This window comes from Muntiacus reevesi, chromosome 16 (genome assembly GCF_963930625.1).
Source record: "Muntiacus reevesi chromosome 16, mMunRee1.1, whole genome shotgun sequence".
NCBI lineage: Eukaryota > Metazoa > Chordata > Mammalia > Artiodactyla > Cervidae > Muntiacus > Muntiacus reevesi.
In genome coordinates this window covers 22,894,406-22,910,363 of record NC_089264.1, presented here as the reverse complement: position 1 = coordinate 22,910,363, position 15,958 = coordinate 22,894,406, and the positions used below count along the sequence as shown (strand labels likewise).

Sequence of the window (15,958 nt, the reverse complement as noted above, 5' to 3'; positions counted from 1 at the left end):
ATGTCATTTAGTCCTTATTACAAATCTGAGAAACGATGTGACTGTCCTCATGCTATAGACTAAGGATCTGAGGTTGAGAAGTAAAATAACTTTCTCAGGATCATGCAACAAGGAACTAGAAGATTTCACTCCCAATTCAAACTCAGCTTTTACTGACACCAAATCCATCCTCTTTCTAACATCCCTCTATCTCTCCTAACTGATCAATATTTGAATTCCAGTCCGAGCTATTATACTAATTTAACTTTGAATATGATGTTCATAATTAAAGACGTTTTAGCTTTTTGCCAAAATACATGTTTGAGAAAAATGAAATAGGATGCACATTCACTAGTGTGGATAAAGCTTGTCCAATAGATAAATCAGAAGTTCTGTTTTGTCACTGGTGAGACAAAGCATTTATTCACTTGACATTGGGTCACACAATTTATCTGCATGTCTATTGATAATGCAGATACTGTTTACAGATTTTATTTTTTTTTATTAGCAACAGAAATAATACCATTTAATAGCAGCTACATTTTCTAAGCATCTGCTCTATGCTCTCCTGTGCTCAGGCTTGGTCATTTCAGTCTTGTCTGACTCGCTGTGACCCCATGGACTGTAGCCCACCAGGCTCCACTGTCCATGGGATTCTCCAGGCAAGAATGCTGGAGTGGGTTGCCATGACCTCCTCCAGGGGATCTTCCTGACCCAGGGATTGAACCCGTGTCTCTTATGTCTCCTGCATTGGCTGGTGGGTTCTTACCACTAGCACCACCTGGGAAGCCCATCTGCTCTATACCAGGCACTATATTTGGTGTTTAATAATCAAATACCTTCACAATATCTCTCAAAAAAGTGGCTCTTATTTACATTTTCAAAATAAGCAGAGAGGTTATTTGTCCAAGGTCACACATGAGAAGCAGCAAACTTCAGTTTGGTTTTGAATCTGAAGTCCCTCATCTTTTCAGTATTCCACAAAATTCTGACTCTAACTGCATAAATCATTCCAGGTCTACCAAGTGTTGGACACAGATTCTCCTTCCACGTTTATTCCTTTTTTTAAAAAAGAGAGCACTGGACTGGAAGCCCAGGTGCCCAGACTGAAAGATGAATGCTGTCTTGAATTACTCACAAGACCCAAGAACACTTAATGTCTCTGCGTCTCAGCTACCTCACTTTTTACTACTTGGGTTTATCCAGATAATTTACACAACCTCTTCCAGATCTGAATAGTGTTAGCAGACTTCTGGAACGAAGATCTCATCATTAATGCAAAGATTGATGAATGTTCTCAGTAATTCTAAAAGCCATTAATAGAACCTTTTCCCTTAATTTTCAATATATTTAAAAAAATTAGCTTTCATTTAATTATGCAATTGCAGCAATATGTATTCCCTTCTTCAGTCATATAAAATACTCATGCATGAATTTTGATTTTTTTGCATAATATATATATATCACAAAAATATATAAAAAAAATTAAACCAGAACAGTCCCAAATATCCAGTCACGAACTTCACAGTTAACGTTTCATCTTCCACCTCCCACATCCTCCGCCCCTGCCGCCTGCCTCTGTCACTGGAATTACAGAGCTCAATTGGGGCCCTAACAGGATGCACTCCTCTGAAGTACTTGAAAGACATTTATCTCCACCGGCCACATAAATAATACAAACGGTTGTACTTCAAGAATCACTTGAGACCACCTCCTGAGATCTTGCCTGAGAAATAGAGAGAAGAAAAAAGAAAGAAGTCTACCATCAAGGGACTCCTTTATTCTGCTGGCAATTATACATGACCTTGTGTCCTTTAACAACTGTATTAGAGGCCAGGGGACAGAAGATGACACATATACGGGCCCTAGGTTACCGACCATAATTCAGAACAGACCCGACAACACAGCAACAAATGCTCTTCCGTTGCACATGCAAGGTGTGAAGAACAGCCAGAAGAAATCTGGTATAAGAGAAAGAGTATTAATCTGGATCTGGAGACCTGACTGACAGTTCTTTTTCTGATACCAAAAGTATGGCACCAAAGCTATCCAATTAACTGGTCCCATCTTGCTTATGCAGAAGACAGATATAAAATCAGCAATAAAGAGACTGCTCCCACTTGGGAATAGGAAGGGGCACTGGACCTCTATCATATCTAGTGATATAACAAGGCCCTCTAATATAGTGAAAGCTGAGGAGCAGCATCTAGATTTTAATTCAGTCTTTTCTCTATCAAACCATGCACTAACTTGCTAGACCAAATCCAAATCTGTAAATTAAAGGGGTCTCTCTTACTCGAAAATTGAAATTTTGATGAGACACAAAATCTAGTATTTCACAAAAACTTGGTAACATTTCCCAGCATCTTCTTTACAATTACCATCACCAGAGAGGCTGATGACAGGGCAGTAAATGACAAAAATATAAGGTCAAAAGAGAGCTTCTAGTTTACGAGAAGTTATCTAAAGATTTGACTGTGGTGATGAAGATTCTTGAGAGTCCCTTGGACTTCAAGATCAAAGTAGTCAATCTTAAAGGAAATCAACCCTGAATATTCATTGGAAGGACTGATGCTGAAGCTGAGGCTACAATACTTTAGCCATTAGAGGTGAAAAGCCCACTCATCGGAAAAGACCCTGATGATGGGAAAGATTGAAGGTAGAAGGAGAAGGGGGCAACAGAGGATGAGATGGTTAGATGGCATCCCCGACTCAATGGACATGAGTTTGCTCCAGGAGAGTGCTGCAGTCCATGCGGTCTCAAAGAGTGGGACACAACTGAGAAACTGAACAACAAGCAAAATACTGCTAACAAGATGCATTTGACCAGCTCACCAAATCACGGGCCCAACACATTCCAAGTGGACTTCAAGAGAAACACAGAGGTCCTTTTCTGCAAGCCTTCAGATGAGTAACTGTGATACTCCCAACACACCTCAGGCATGCTCACACGGCTAGGTCTGTTCAACAGCAGCGAAGAGAAGAGCCCCCCAGAAGAGGAATGATAGAGTTTATTCTTTTGACCCTTCTGCTAACATTTTTCATCTCTTTAAATTTAATTGACCATGTACTCCCCCTTTCAAAAGACAGGACAGAAGGACAGAAGAGAAACAAAGATGAGAGGAAAGCAAGTGGGGACACTTCAGAATCACTGTAAGACATCCAGAAATAGCAAGAAAAAAAAGGCATAATAGTCCCAGGATGTTTTTTCCTTTCAATTCTTCTACCTGCAGACACCCTAGTAGAAAAACTAGCATCAATGTGTTCTTTAGGCAAAGTCCTACCATCACAGAAGGAGGCATGATAGCTTGATGGGTAAAATTCTTGAGGTAGAACTATGTACTCAAAATGTCCTTTGGTGATGTTTTAAGCTTATGTTGGTATGCTTTTTCAAACATATATATGTCCCATAAAGACTACTTTTGGGTGGGGGACAATTTTAATTTAAAAATTTGGGAAGACATATATGTACATTTACATAAATGCATAGTTATCACACTACATGTTATAGCGACTATGAACACCACCTCTGTGATTTCTTCCATTTAGAAATCTGATTTCTAACTCTTGTTTTCCATTTTTTTCCCCCTTCTCCACGTCCTGTACTTGCCTGATGGATTTTGTTTTAAAACGATTCCTTTTTTATTATTAGTAACCCAGGTAAAAGGCATGACTTAGGTCAAAGGAAATTTACCAGTTCATGAGGGTTGTTATATTTGGTGAGCAAGGGCTATTCTTATAACTCACTCTTACTCTATGGCTCCTAAGTTTAGGTAAAAGTAAGTATTCAAGTCATTTATTAAGATGGACTTCAAGTCTTCAATTTGTAGGTAATTTTGTCATAATAATAATCTTTAGTGTGTGTTTTTTGAAAAATTTAATGCTCAAATCACTCAACTCAATACTTAAGATAGGGTATCTCTCAGGCAATGCTTAGTGACTTCCACATAATGACTGAATTTCACCAACTTGAAATATTTCAGTATTCCTGGATACAAATAGTAGGTAATTATCTTGAGGCTAAGAGCTAATGATTTTGTACTTATTGAAATACACACACATGTGTTTCTGTATATATAACTCTCTTATGTCTCTGCGTCTAACCCTTATTCTTCCTTTTACCCTGTACATGCCTCTTTCATGGCACCTATAATACCTTCTTTAGCTCTGCCACAAGTCTCCTACATAAAATGCAGATGATATTATCTTACACAAAGGAAGGTGACTGTACTAGATGTATTTGTGAAATTGTCTGAGCCAATCTTATGATTACGTCTGTGTGTCACTGAATGACTATATGTGTGTTATGTGTTTTCCTTAACATGCATTAGTAAATTGTGAATCAAGTATTATTCAAATACCAAGTTCTGAGTAAAGTAAGTGGAAGGTAGATGAGAGAAGGGATGAAGGGGGCATAGATCTCTTTTGCTTTCTTTTATCGTGCTTTGTACCATACCTGGCACACGGTTAATGTTCAATAGTGTTGGTTGTAGTAAAAGTTTAAGGGAAGTGAGAGAGAAAAGAAGGACAAGATTGAAAAAGAGAAGAAAGAAGAAAGAAGGAAGATAGGTAAAGAAAGAGAAAATAAAGAAAAATTTTAAAACACAAAACATGTAACTTGTCAGGATATTAAAACTGTAACCAACCACATATGAATGGAAGTCTGAAGGATGCTTGAAAGAATTTTGGGAAAAAGTAACATGCCACTTCAGAGGCTGAATTCTGTTTCAAAACTGTAAGAGTCTAAAATAGATAAGAGTAGAAACAAAACAGTCTCTATCATATAGTAACTATGTGAACGTGAGCAAATATTTCTCATTTTTTATTTGAGTTGCACCATGCTGCGTGCTTAGTTGCTCAGTCCTGTCCAACTCTCTGCGACCTCATGGACAGTCGCCCACCAGGCTCCTCTGTCCATGGGGATTCTCCAGGCAAGAATACTAGAGTGGGTTGCCATGTCCTTCTCCAGGGAATCATCCCAAACCAGGGATCAAACCCAGGTCTTCTGCATTGCAGGCAGATTCTTTATCACCTGAGCCACCAAGAAAGCTCATAATTATGAGCTGTTCTGTTGTACTTAGAGAGTATGAAAATCAAATAAAACATTAATAACATATATGTTAATATTCATAATATATACAATCAGATAAAATCTTTGGCACCTGAAAAATGTAAAGTACCATGACTCAGTTTTAAATTCCTGGAGGAGAGAATGGCTATCTATTTTTAATAATTTTGCCATTTTACAACTCTAACCTCATGTGTCACATTATTAGGATCCAGAGAATTTGAGCCAAAAATTGATCCTTGGAATTAGTTCAAGTCCAGTCAAACACTGTGAATCATTTCTACCATTACAACTTCATCAAAAGAATTTGAATTGCTACCATTAAATATTTTTTGCTAAGTCAATAAGGAGTCATTGGCAATTTTGATTTCCCTATCAGTGTGAACTGATAACATTCCTTTAAATTCTAATCTATACTATTACAATGCTAAAATATGACTTAATCCACCCTGACTAAATGAGAGAGATTTAGCTGAAGCTTTGAACTATTGAAGGAGATGGCATGGACAAAGGAAACACTGTGTCCATTGTTATTTTTCAGTCACTCAGTTGTGTTCGACTCCTTGCAATCCCATTGACTACAGCACACCAGCCTTCCCCGTCCTTCACTATCTCCTGGATTTTGCTCAAACTCATGTCCATTGAATAGATGATGCCATCCAACCATCTCATCCTCTGTCACCCTTCTCCTTGCTCTTATTGTTGATATCCACCCCAAATGTATAACAAGGGTTTAAGTGTACCCTGGTGGAATGTACTTTGAAAACTAGTACCTGTATCTTACCTGTATCTGTATCTGCATCTGTATGCAATTATAGAACACTCTTCCACCTTCTACTTGGTGTCAAGCTGTAAGCTGTAGCTTGCAATGGTTCTAGGTTGCTTGGCAACTAGTTAATATTAACTCCTTGGAACTGAGTTAATATTAAGCCCATATACTTGATATCTACTTTTTTTTGGTCATCTACTTTATTCAGTAAGTCACTGAGTCTCTTGAAGGTCTAGAAGAATCTCTAGATAATGAAAAGGAAGTGATAATCCACTGACTCATGTCTTTAACATGTTACATATATATGGTTCCTGTTTGTCCTTCTATTAAATGCCTTATTGACAATTAGACTTCTAGAGAAGTTGGTTTTAGTTAGGTTAAGAATCTTCGAACCATCTGTGAGAAAATGAAATATAACACCTCAAGATGCAAGCCTTAGTGGGTCCTGTCCAAGTGACAACAGCACTGGCAGTGTGTCTGGAGCGAGGACTCAGCTTCGCTGGAGGTCCCGTCTGCATCCCCAAACAAGGGTTCACAGAGCACTGTGATTCTGTGGGTTCACAGAGGACTGTGATTGCCACCTGATTCTATGGGTGGAACTTCGTGAAAAGTGAGGACTGTTGTTCAGTCACTAAGTCACGTCCCACTTTTTGTGACCCCCCCATGAACTGCAACACGCCAGGCTCCCCTGTCCTTCACGACTTCCTCCCAGAGTTTGCTCAAGTTCATGCCCATTGAGTCCACTGGTGATGCTATCTAACCATCTTATCCTCTGCAGCCCTCTCCTCCTTTTGCCTTCAATATTTCCCAGCTTTCCAAGGTCTTTTCCAATGAGTCAGCTCTTCTCGTCAGGTGGCCAAAGTGAGGATTACCTCACCCACTGCCATATAGTACTTTGCTGTGTGCGTATGAGCCGCTCAGTCCTGTCTGACTCTTTGTGACCTCATGGACTGTAGCCTGTCAGGCTCCTCTGTCCATGGGGTTCTCCAGGCAAGAATACTGGAGTGGCTTGCCAGTTCCTTCTCCAAGGGATCTTTCTGACTCAGGGATTGAACCCAGGTCTCTCATATTGCAGGCAGATTTTTTACCATCTGAGCCACCAGGGAAGCCTATACTTATTTTATTGAAAACTGCTGAAATGAACAATCTTGTAGTGGTGTTGGTTAAGAAATCCAGGTCATTTGTTAGAGCAAAGATATATAGATTATATGTAGCCTAATTTAATTAAAATATAGAGTGAGAGTAATTCCTAAATTTTAAATCTTGATTTTCTATTTCACCCCATGGGCAGAGGAGCCTGGTGGGCTACAGCCCATGGGGTTGCAAAGAGTCAGATACGACTGAGCAACTAACACCTTCACTTTCACTTCCCATTAATTAAATGTTTAAATGTAAGCAAGGTGACTACTGGACTAAAACTAATCTATTTAGAAAGTGGCCTCGGGCAATGACACTTTCACAGCAGAGTCAAACAAAAGCAAAAGCAGGAGTGCTTTTGTGGGGGGTGGGGGAGGGTATCTTTTCAAGGGAGAAATTATTTATTCCAGAATAGCAAAAAAGATACTCTAAATTTATTCTTTTAATAATGTATATACTTGGATGTATAACACTCATGCAATTTTAAAGTGGTAACAAATGACTCTTCACTTCAAAAACTTTTCCTTTCTTATTGAAGAATAGTCAGTCACCTCAACACAATGAGCTGAAAGCTGAATAGAGGATCGGTGCAAACACTGCCTGGAAAGCTTTCATATAACAAAGCTGATGCACAAGAGCACAGCAGGAGGTTAACTTGTGGGCCCTGGAGTCAGACTGCCGAATTTCAGTCTCAGTGTTAATCCCTGACCAGCTTGTAAGAACCTGGGCAAAAGTATGTAACTCCTCTGTGTCCCAGTTTCTCATCAATGAACTCAAAATTATAATGTAGTTCATAGAATCAGTGAAAGATTAAATGCATTTATTCATGGAAATGTAGATCACTGTCTGGCAATGGTATATGTTCAACAATATTAGTTATTATTATTGCTATAGGTATAGGAAATCATAACACAGATCAGTTCCACATATTGAAGTCTTGGTTATATAAGGCAGTGTAAATGGGCCCTTCTATTGAAATCTTTCTGTGGTTACTTTTATCCATTTAGCTCAGAGAAGTGACTTCTCTGAAAACCAATCAAAATCTTCTAACAAGTTCTCCTGACCTTTAAATGTCTACCTAAATTTCTTTTTTACCATCTCATACTGATAGTAAAGGAAACTAATACTAACAGTTTTGATCATGGTTTTTGTTTTGCTCCTTCATAGACTCTTATATTCCATACTATTTCTTGGTGGACTGTGCTAGGTTTAATAACCATTATTAAGAAGTTATCTTCTTGGTATGTGTAATTCTGCAAATATTCATGCTTATCAAATAAACAAAGAAATGAAAATTTTTGGTGGGAATGTATATTACTGTTTTTCTCTAGCATTTGTTAGCAAGTACCAAATAAGAAAATGCTACCATGAATATGTATTTACATTTTCTGTATTGAAATAAGTGAACTGGTCAACAGTTGCTCAAGGCCAATTAAGAAAACCTTTAGATTTGAGATGATAGCAGGAATAAAGTAAAGGCTGTGAAAAGTATTGCCATTGGACAAAGTCTCCAGATTAATTTTACCCAATTTGTAAGGCAACTAGGGATCACAGTTATGGCTGTGGTTGCAAACACTTCAAAGTGTTTCAAAATGTTTAGTCAAGGCTAAAGGTCATGCCCATGCTTAAGGCAGGCCTCAGACTCTACAGAAATGGCCCCTTGTTATAAAATGTGGGGGGTCTTTAAAGGGAACTAAGCTTTGAAGCATGATGTAGAGAAAGAGCAGAGGTGCTACTCAGGTTGCCTGGACAATGAATCTACTGCCTTCCAAAAACGCCCCTGCCCATCTCCCTCTTCCACTTAGGATATGAATCCAATCTAGCTGGTTCTTATTTGAATCCTGAACCAGGCGGGTACCAGCTATCTCTGCTTGTGGAAGTTACTCCTGAATGGTGAAAAAAGTTCCCAGTGCGGGGAAACGCTTCTCAGGCCCGGCAAGGCTTGTGTGATGCTGGTGGGTCCCCGAGGACTGGGAGCCACTGCTGGGAGAGCTGCAAGCAAGCTGGTGTCAGATATGCTGTCTTTGCCCCTGGAATTCAAATCACGACCGCCAATCAGATGCCTACCTGGGTTCATTACATTAACAATTCAACCCTCTTGTACAATGATATCTTCCTGAGAAGTATACATTATCTTTTAATTTATAAGTACGTGTCTTCCTCAAGTCCCTGTCTACTTTTTGATTGGAAAATATTCAAGGATGTTGAAATTGCAAGCTTTGGTAAGATGACAATACTTTTTGTTAAGCAATTCTATCAAGCTGTCAAGTTTAAAGTTTCAAACATTATAATAGTCTTTTTTTTCTATCAAAAAGGGTAGACTTTTGCAAAAAAAAAAAAAAAAAAAAACCTCAAAATTCTAGTGAACGATGCTTTTTTTGTCCATCCTCTTCCTTCAGCTACTTTAACACTGAATTGACTTTTTTCCTGGTTGTCATTTTAATCTTTGGTCTTGATACTACATTAGTTATGTAACCATTTAGATTTTCTTCTCAAATCCAAAATACATTTTATTTAATAAATCTTACTTAACTACCTCATTTTACTGTCAGTAGGTTTTCTTAGAACTGAGCTGTGTGCCCCTGGTCTATATAGCTATATGTTTATAGTATATATACAGGGCTTCCCCTGTGGCTTTGATGGTAAAAAATCAGCCTGCTATGTATGAAACCAAGGTTTGATCCCTGGGTCGGGAAGATTCCCTGGAGAAGAGAATGGCTACCCATTCCAGTATTGTTGCCTGAAGAATTCTATGGACAGAGGAGCCTGGTGGGCTACAGTCCATGGGGTCACAAAACGCCAGACATGACTGAGCGACTAAAACTTTCATGGCATATATCCACCCATCGAGCCACTTACTCACCCATATGAAAACTCATCTGAACTATGGAGAACTGGCACCACATGGGAATCTACTACAATTTTGATATTTTTGAAGCACAGGTATAATCACCAGAGATATAAAGGACTTTTTACATCAAGGTTTAAAAACCACTTTTTAAAAGAGGTTAATTATAGTTTTCAGCTAAACTGAATTGTTTAAAGCAGAATTCACATCTGCCATTGTACTTTTTAACACTGAGAGATTTCACTCTAAGATTGCTTATGTGTCACTTTCTCACTTAAGCTTTTCTTGGTTGCCACCAGCTAATTTCCACTCTCCTTGCATATCACTCTTTTCTTTGTAGGATTTTGTAAATATATTTACATAATTATTGGTGAAATTCTTTACTGAACATCTATCACACTACTAGATTATAAACCCCACTAGAGAAAAGACCATGTCTGTCTTGTTTATCTTGTATTCCTAGTACCAGGCATGGTAGTTGGAACACAGTTAGTTCTCGATAAAGGTTTGTTGCATGTGGATGAGGTTGAAGTCATTTTCATGTGGTGGAAAATTGTTTTGAAAAAGAAGAAAAAGAATGAGGAGGAGAAAGAGGGAGAGAAGAAGTTGCTACATGCCATTACTGCATTTTTCTTCCGTTGAGTGTACCTGGATAATTGGGAAATCGCTTTTCCCTTAGAGCTACATCTTCACAGGAGAAAAACAATTCAAAGGTGCTAAGTGCTCTGCACATGTTTAACTCCAACTGAGAAAGTGTATCAGCATTGGTTACAGATTTAATTTAAAGAGAGATAAAGCTCCCAGGGTCAATACTGATAGGATACTTTTGGGCACTCTTGCTATTAGTTCCCAGAAAGAAAATGTTTTGATCAATGCACATATTGGCTGTGTACCATGCATAAGACATGCTATTTGACTTTATAATGTGTATCAAAAAGCCTCTGATTCAAACTAATTATAATATGATTGGGAATTTACAGGAATGCATGGGAAAGCTAACAAGAAACAAAAGTAAATGCTAAATACAAGGGCAAATGATTGGTACTGCAGGTGTTAAGAGAAGACCAACCAGCAGAAAGACTAGAGGGGGTCTAGTCCATTTCGATGGGAAGAGAAGAGCAAGACAAGTACTCTAGATAGATATGGAATGAAGTGGGTAGGGAAAAATGTGAACAGGAAAGCTGAAAGTTGTTCAGGACAATGAGCAGAATAATTTGGCTGAAGTAAAGGGTTCACACAGAGGGAAGCAGAGAGATTGGTCACAAAGGTAGATTGACCCATAAAGTAAAATCATAACTATGAAGCTGGAGAAGAGGAGTATATTGCCAGCTATGGGGAAATCCCACACAGACACGTGGCATTGTTAGAGCAACATAAAATATTCAGTGATGATAACATCTTAATAGTGCACAACATTCTGTTTCAAAGCAATTTCATCTATTATTCACAAGAGAATTTTTTTTCTCTTTTTACAGAGATGTCACCATTTGTCAATAAATATAGATGAGTTAGTTGTTTGATGGCAAAGCTGTGATTCAGAGCTACATCTTTGGCCCTGGCATCTTGGAGGAGTAAGCAGGGCTTGTCAGAATGAGGAAACCGAAGAATGAAGATAGGTGAGCTGTTCGCCTGTGTTAGTGCAGACTAGAAAAGATAAGAGTGGAATGAATTGAAGTGGGCCACGGAATGAAGTAGGAGGTGGGACATGTACAGTCCTCACTGAGTTCTGAAAGCTGTTTTTAATTGCAGGCAAGTGTGAACTACTAAACAGAACTATTGGACATTTAAACATAAGGCTGATCATAGGATTATTATCAGTTTTTAGACAGAATAGACTCACAGAGATAGAAAACAAATTTACGGTTACCAAAGAGGGCAGTAGCGGGGGTATAAATTAGGAGAATGGGATTAACAGATACACACTACCACATATAGGATAACCAACAAGGACCCACTGTATAGCACAGAGAACTCTATTCAGTATATTATAATAACCTATAAGGGCAAAGAGTCTGAAAAAGAAAAAAAAATATGTATAACTGAATTATTTTGCTGTATACTTGAAACTAACATGATACTGTAAATCAACTATACTTCAATCAAAAAAAGAGATGGCAGAATAAACTTATTTTTTCTTATTCTTTCATCTTTCCAGAGAGCTATTACTGCTGCCTTAGTTGGCAAGAGTTTTAAAAATCAAATAAAAACTACGAGGTTATAATTCCAGAGGCCTTTATGATCATCTGTTTCTAAGAATCAAATAGTTAACTCAGAAATTCTTCACCATTATTTCTTTCCACTGATTGTGTTCTGACAGTGCTTGCAGCCCAGTTTTACTGCACTGCCTTTTAAAATTCTCGTTAACATTTATTTTATTCAAATCCTCCCTTCAACAGTGAATAACTAACTCCCACTCCCACATACTGTACACAGTGTTAGCATAATAGCTTGAAAGTACTTTAGAGATTTTACACAAAAGTCTTTTGAAACTGTGCTCAAACTGAAGAATATATCTTTCTTCTTCCTATCAGTTTATCTTTTTCTCTCAGGAGACTTTTTTCTTTTATGAAAAGGTTCCCAAAATGAAATGCTTCTATCCCCTCCCTGGGAGACTGTGGTCTACCCTAAAGGCAAGAGCGAAAGAACCACAGAACCTCAAAGACAGCAATGCCCTGACGTCTATTGTTTTTAAGTTTCTACCTTGTTAAATCAGAACCAGAGACAAAGAAGCAATGCATATCTTATTCGAGAAATCGCTATTGGTCTCAAGTAAAGCTGCACTCCTTAGCACTCTGATGAATTGATAAAGGCTGGGTCTATTTCCATGGAGTAAAATCCCAGTTCTCTCTCTCTCTCTCTCATTTTTTTGCCCCACTGTTATGAGGTTTTGTGTTTTTTTTTTTTTTTAATTTAATTTTTAAAAAGCTTGTAAGTATAGTACATGCTACTTAGTAATCAATCTCTGTCAAGAAAATTACTCATTTGGGCACTGTCTTTACTAGATGTAACTGAAAAAAAAAAGCTTAATGCTATAAAACAATACAAACATAAGTGCTCATATTTTATATACTTTTGGTAAATAATACGACCACAGTGGGTCATGAAGACAACCTACTGAGTTCTTGCATTTCTTATATGTACCACAAGGGAATTTTTGGGAGAAGATGGAGAAGGCTTTTCCAATCGAAGGGAACTACTTCTTACTGATTTTACACAAGAGGCTTCAAGATTGAGATTTTGTCTGGAAAACCAAGTGTTTGCTGCTGAAAAAGAAACAAGTTGCAAAAACAGTGGCTTTGACTTTATTTTTTCCTCTTTCTAATCAAACGCTAACCATTCTTCCATGTTCAGATCATATTTTATCTTAAACAAGGCCCTCCCTGACCAGCCTAGAAAAACCATCCCTTGTTGAATGGACTTTAGTGTTTGACTCTCTGCTGTCGCTGTTGAGTCGTTCAGTCCAGTCTGACTCTTGAGTCTCCACGGACTGGAGCCCTCCAGGCTCCTCTGTCATCCTGTTCAGGTTCATCACAACCTGACTGAGTGACCCTGGGCACGGCAATTACCACAGAGACTTACTCTGCGGGGGAAATGATATTTAAAGTTTAATTCAAATTTTTAAAAAGAAATGATATTTAAGTAAGTATTTAAAAGTAATATACTTACCTAGCACAAGATCTGATTTGTGGTAGGGTCTCAATAAATGAAATCTGAATTTGGATTTCAAGCTATAGTTTCTTTTTGCTTATTTTCTCAATCCTTTATGTGTGGCATCCCCACCGTTCTTATTTAAATCCCTATCCCTCTTAAGAAGCAAGATTTTGGATTACTTTTCAGTTGTTCTTTCTTTGAAAGCCTATACCTATCAGAGCAGTAGCTGTCAACCCCCCTGTACCTTAGAGTCTCCTAGAGAACAATTAAAAAGTAACAGTGCCTGGGCCCCACTTCTGACCAAGTGAATCTGGAACTCTGAAGACAATCCCAACATTTGCATCAGACAATAAATGAAAAAGTAAGGAGAAAGCATGATGGAATGCATGAAAGAATGACTAAAAATGCTTAATGAAAACCAAACCAAAAGAGAACTTAAGAGTTACAGCACATACTATACAAGAGGGATCTGAAAACACTCACCTTTGTTATTGTATACATCTAAGTAATTTGGTGCTGAAAAAATTGTAATGAGAGAAGGGAAGCCTGTTGTTTGGCTTTTCCTATACATGCGGTACCTAGAAACAATTAAATGCAAGTCAAAACAAGGCTAAATATGAAAGAAATACTACATTATAGATTTAGAAATAGAAAATTAAAGTTTTATCATTCAAAGAGAATTCAGTTATGTAACATTAAACAAAATTTTCTCACTAAAGTCTGTTACACAGAGATTTCAATTCATTTCAGGGTGACAATGAAAACACAGTCATATGTACAATTTCCAAATAGGTCTTTTCTAAAGTTAGTAGACCCAGGGAGGGTAGAATTCCGTGAAAAATCATAATTCATTTTTGTATGTTCGATAGAGAGGATAGAGGCCACACTTCTTGCACATAGATATCTGACCTACCATGTTTTCCATGCCAATATTTTTAACATAAAAAGACTAAATAAGCAGAGTAATATATAAACTTTACCACTAATTACCAAGCTGATTATTCTATTTATCTACAATATCTTATTATGGCTACATAAATCCATTATGTTTAGGCTGATTTGCTTTTTAAAGAACATCTGGTTAAATATATGGGTTTTACACGCTGAAATTGCTTCTGTTTTAGAATTTTATTTATTACCAGTCTCTTCTGGTATCTTTAGGTCAAAGATTATAATCTCAGCATATAAATATTTAATCAATCAGTAATGAAACATCTTCAAGTTCTTTGGAAATAAATCAACAATCCAGTTGTTTTTCTCCCACTGAGACAAAAATAAAACTCTAGTCCTCAAATAATAAAAAAAATACAGGAGATTTGGTTCTTTTCCATCAAGCTGAAAAGGTATCTCATGACTTCTGTGTTACAGATTTCAGTAATATCAATTTGGAAAAATTCCTAAAGTGCAAAACAAAATTTTATCATTCTTTGGTTATTCTGTGTCAGTAACTTATGGCAGCCTAATCATGCCTAATTTAGCTGAGTTCTAAATGGGCCTCAAACAGTACCTTTAGATAGATAAATAATCAGCCTAAAATTTCTAATTTTACAAATGTTTTGATACTACTTTTCCCAGGAGACAATACCCTCTTAAAAATCTTTTGGAATGGCCTCAAAGTATTTATTCTGCTTATGGAACTGAGCTTTGCTGGCAGAAAATCAGAATGTAAAAGATGGTGGCACTCTTAATCCTAGTGTCCTGACTTTATAAATTGTGGCTGACTGTGCTTACTTAACAACAAATAAAAATGAAGAATCTGGATGATGTAACCTCAACTTTTCCTAATGAATCGATCAACTGCTCATTTTAAACAAATATATTTGTTGATTTTAACTGATGTACTTAACCTATTTTCAGATAAACAGATGGATTTCAGGTCTATCGTGGGATTGAGATAAACATGCTATGAACATGCTCAGTTGGGACAGTCAGCCAAAAAACAATGGTGACACCATTGCCCACAAAGTGAAAAAGATGATTTGAGGACTTGATTGGCTGGTTTATCAATAGGTTACTGCAAATATCAGCTACCAGAGCACTGAGTCTACAATATTGGATCATTTCATACTTGTTGATTGACTGATTGAGAAAAGCTAATTTGGAAAAAATTTAGGAACTGCGTTGATTCAGAACCTTCACAGGCTTGGGTTTACTTCAGAATGTGGCATCTAAATTTCTGATTTCAGTACACAGGTTATAAAAATAAATGTTCCTCCTTTTCAGAAAATTTAGAATATGAAGGAATGAGTTTAAGCATTTAATGCAAAACAGTGCCTTTCAGTGGAGCTTATTGGGAATGGTATTGGGCTTCAAATCCTAAAGTTAATTATGCTTACTTCCCCCATGCCTGTATCCCAAATGTAGATTTAATGTACCATCAGAGTGCATAGCTGATATTTTTTAAATTTCTATGTCCTTACAATCTGTTTACACTTTAAAAATTTACCAGCCATTACAAAATCATGGTATGTATTTGTGAGTTAGAATATAGGCGTTTCCCCATCAT

The 15,958-nt window shown here is 37.4% G+C and overlaps 1 protein-coding gene across 3 annotated transcripts in view; it reads right to left on the bottom strand.

Moving 5' to 3' along the window:
- PPP3CA (protein phosphatase 3 catalytic subunit alpha) overlaps positions 1–15,958 on the bottom strand; it is a 312,598-nt gene that overhangs the window by 34,240 nt on the left and 262,400 nt on the right. For all 3 annotated transcript variants that reach the window (XM_065907021.1, XM_065907022.1, XM_065907023.1), the window contains exon 8: positions 13,936–14,030. In XM_065907021.1, coding sequence (XP_065763093.1) covers positions 13,936–14,030 — 95 coding nt within the window. The remainder of the gene's footprint in view (positions 1–13,935; positions 14,031–15,958) is intronic.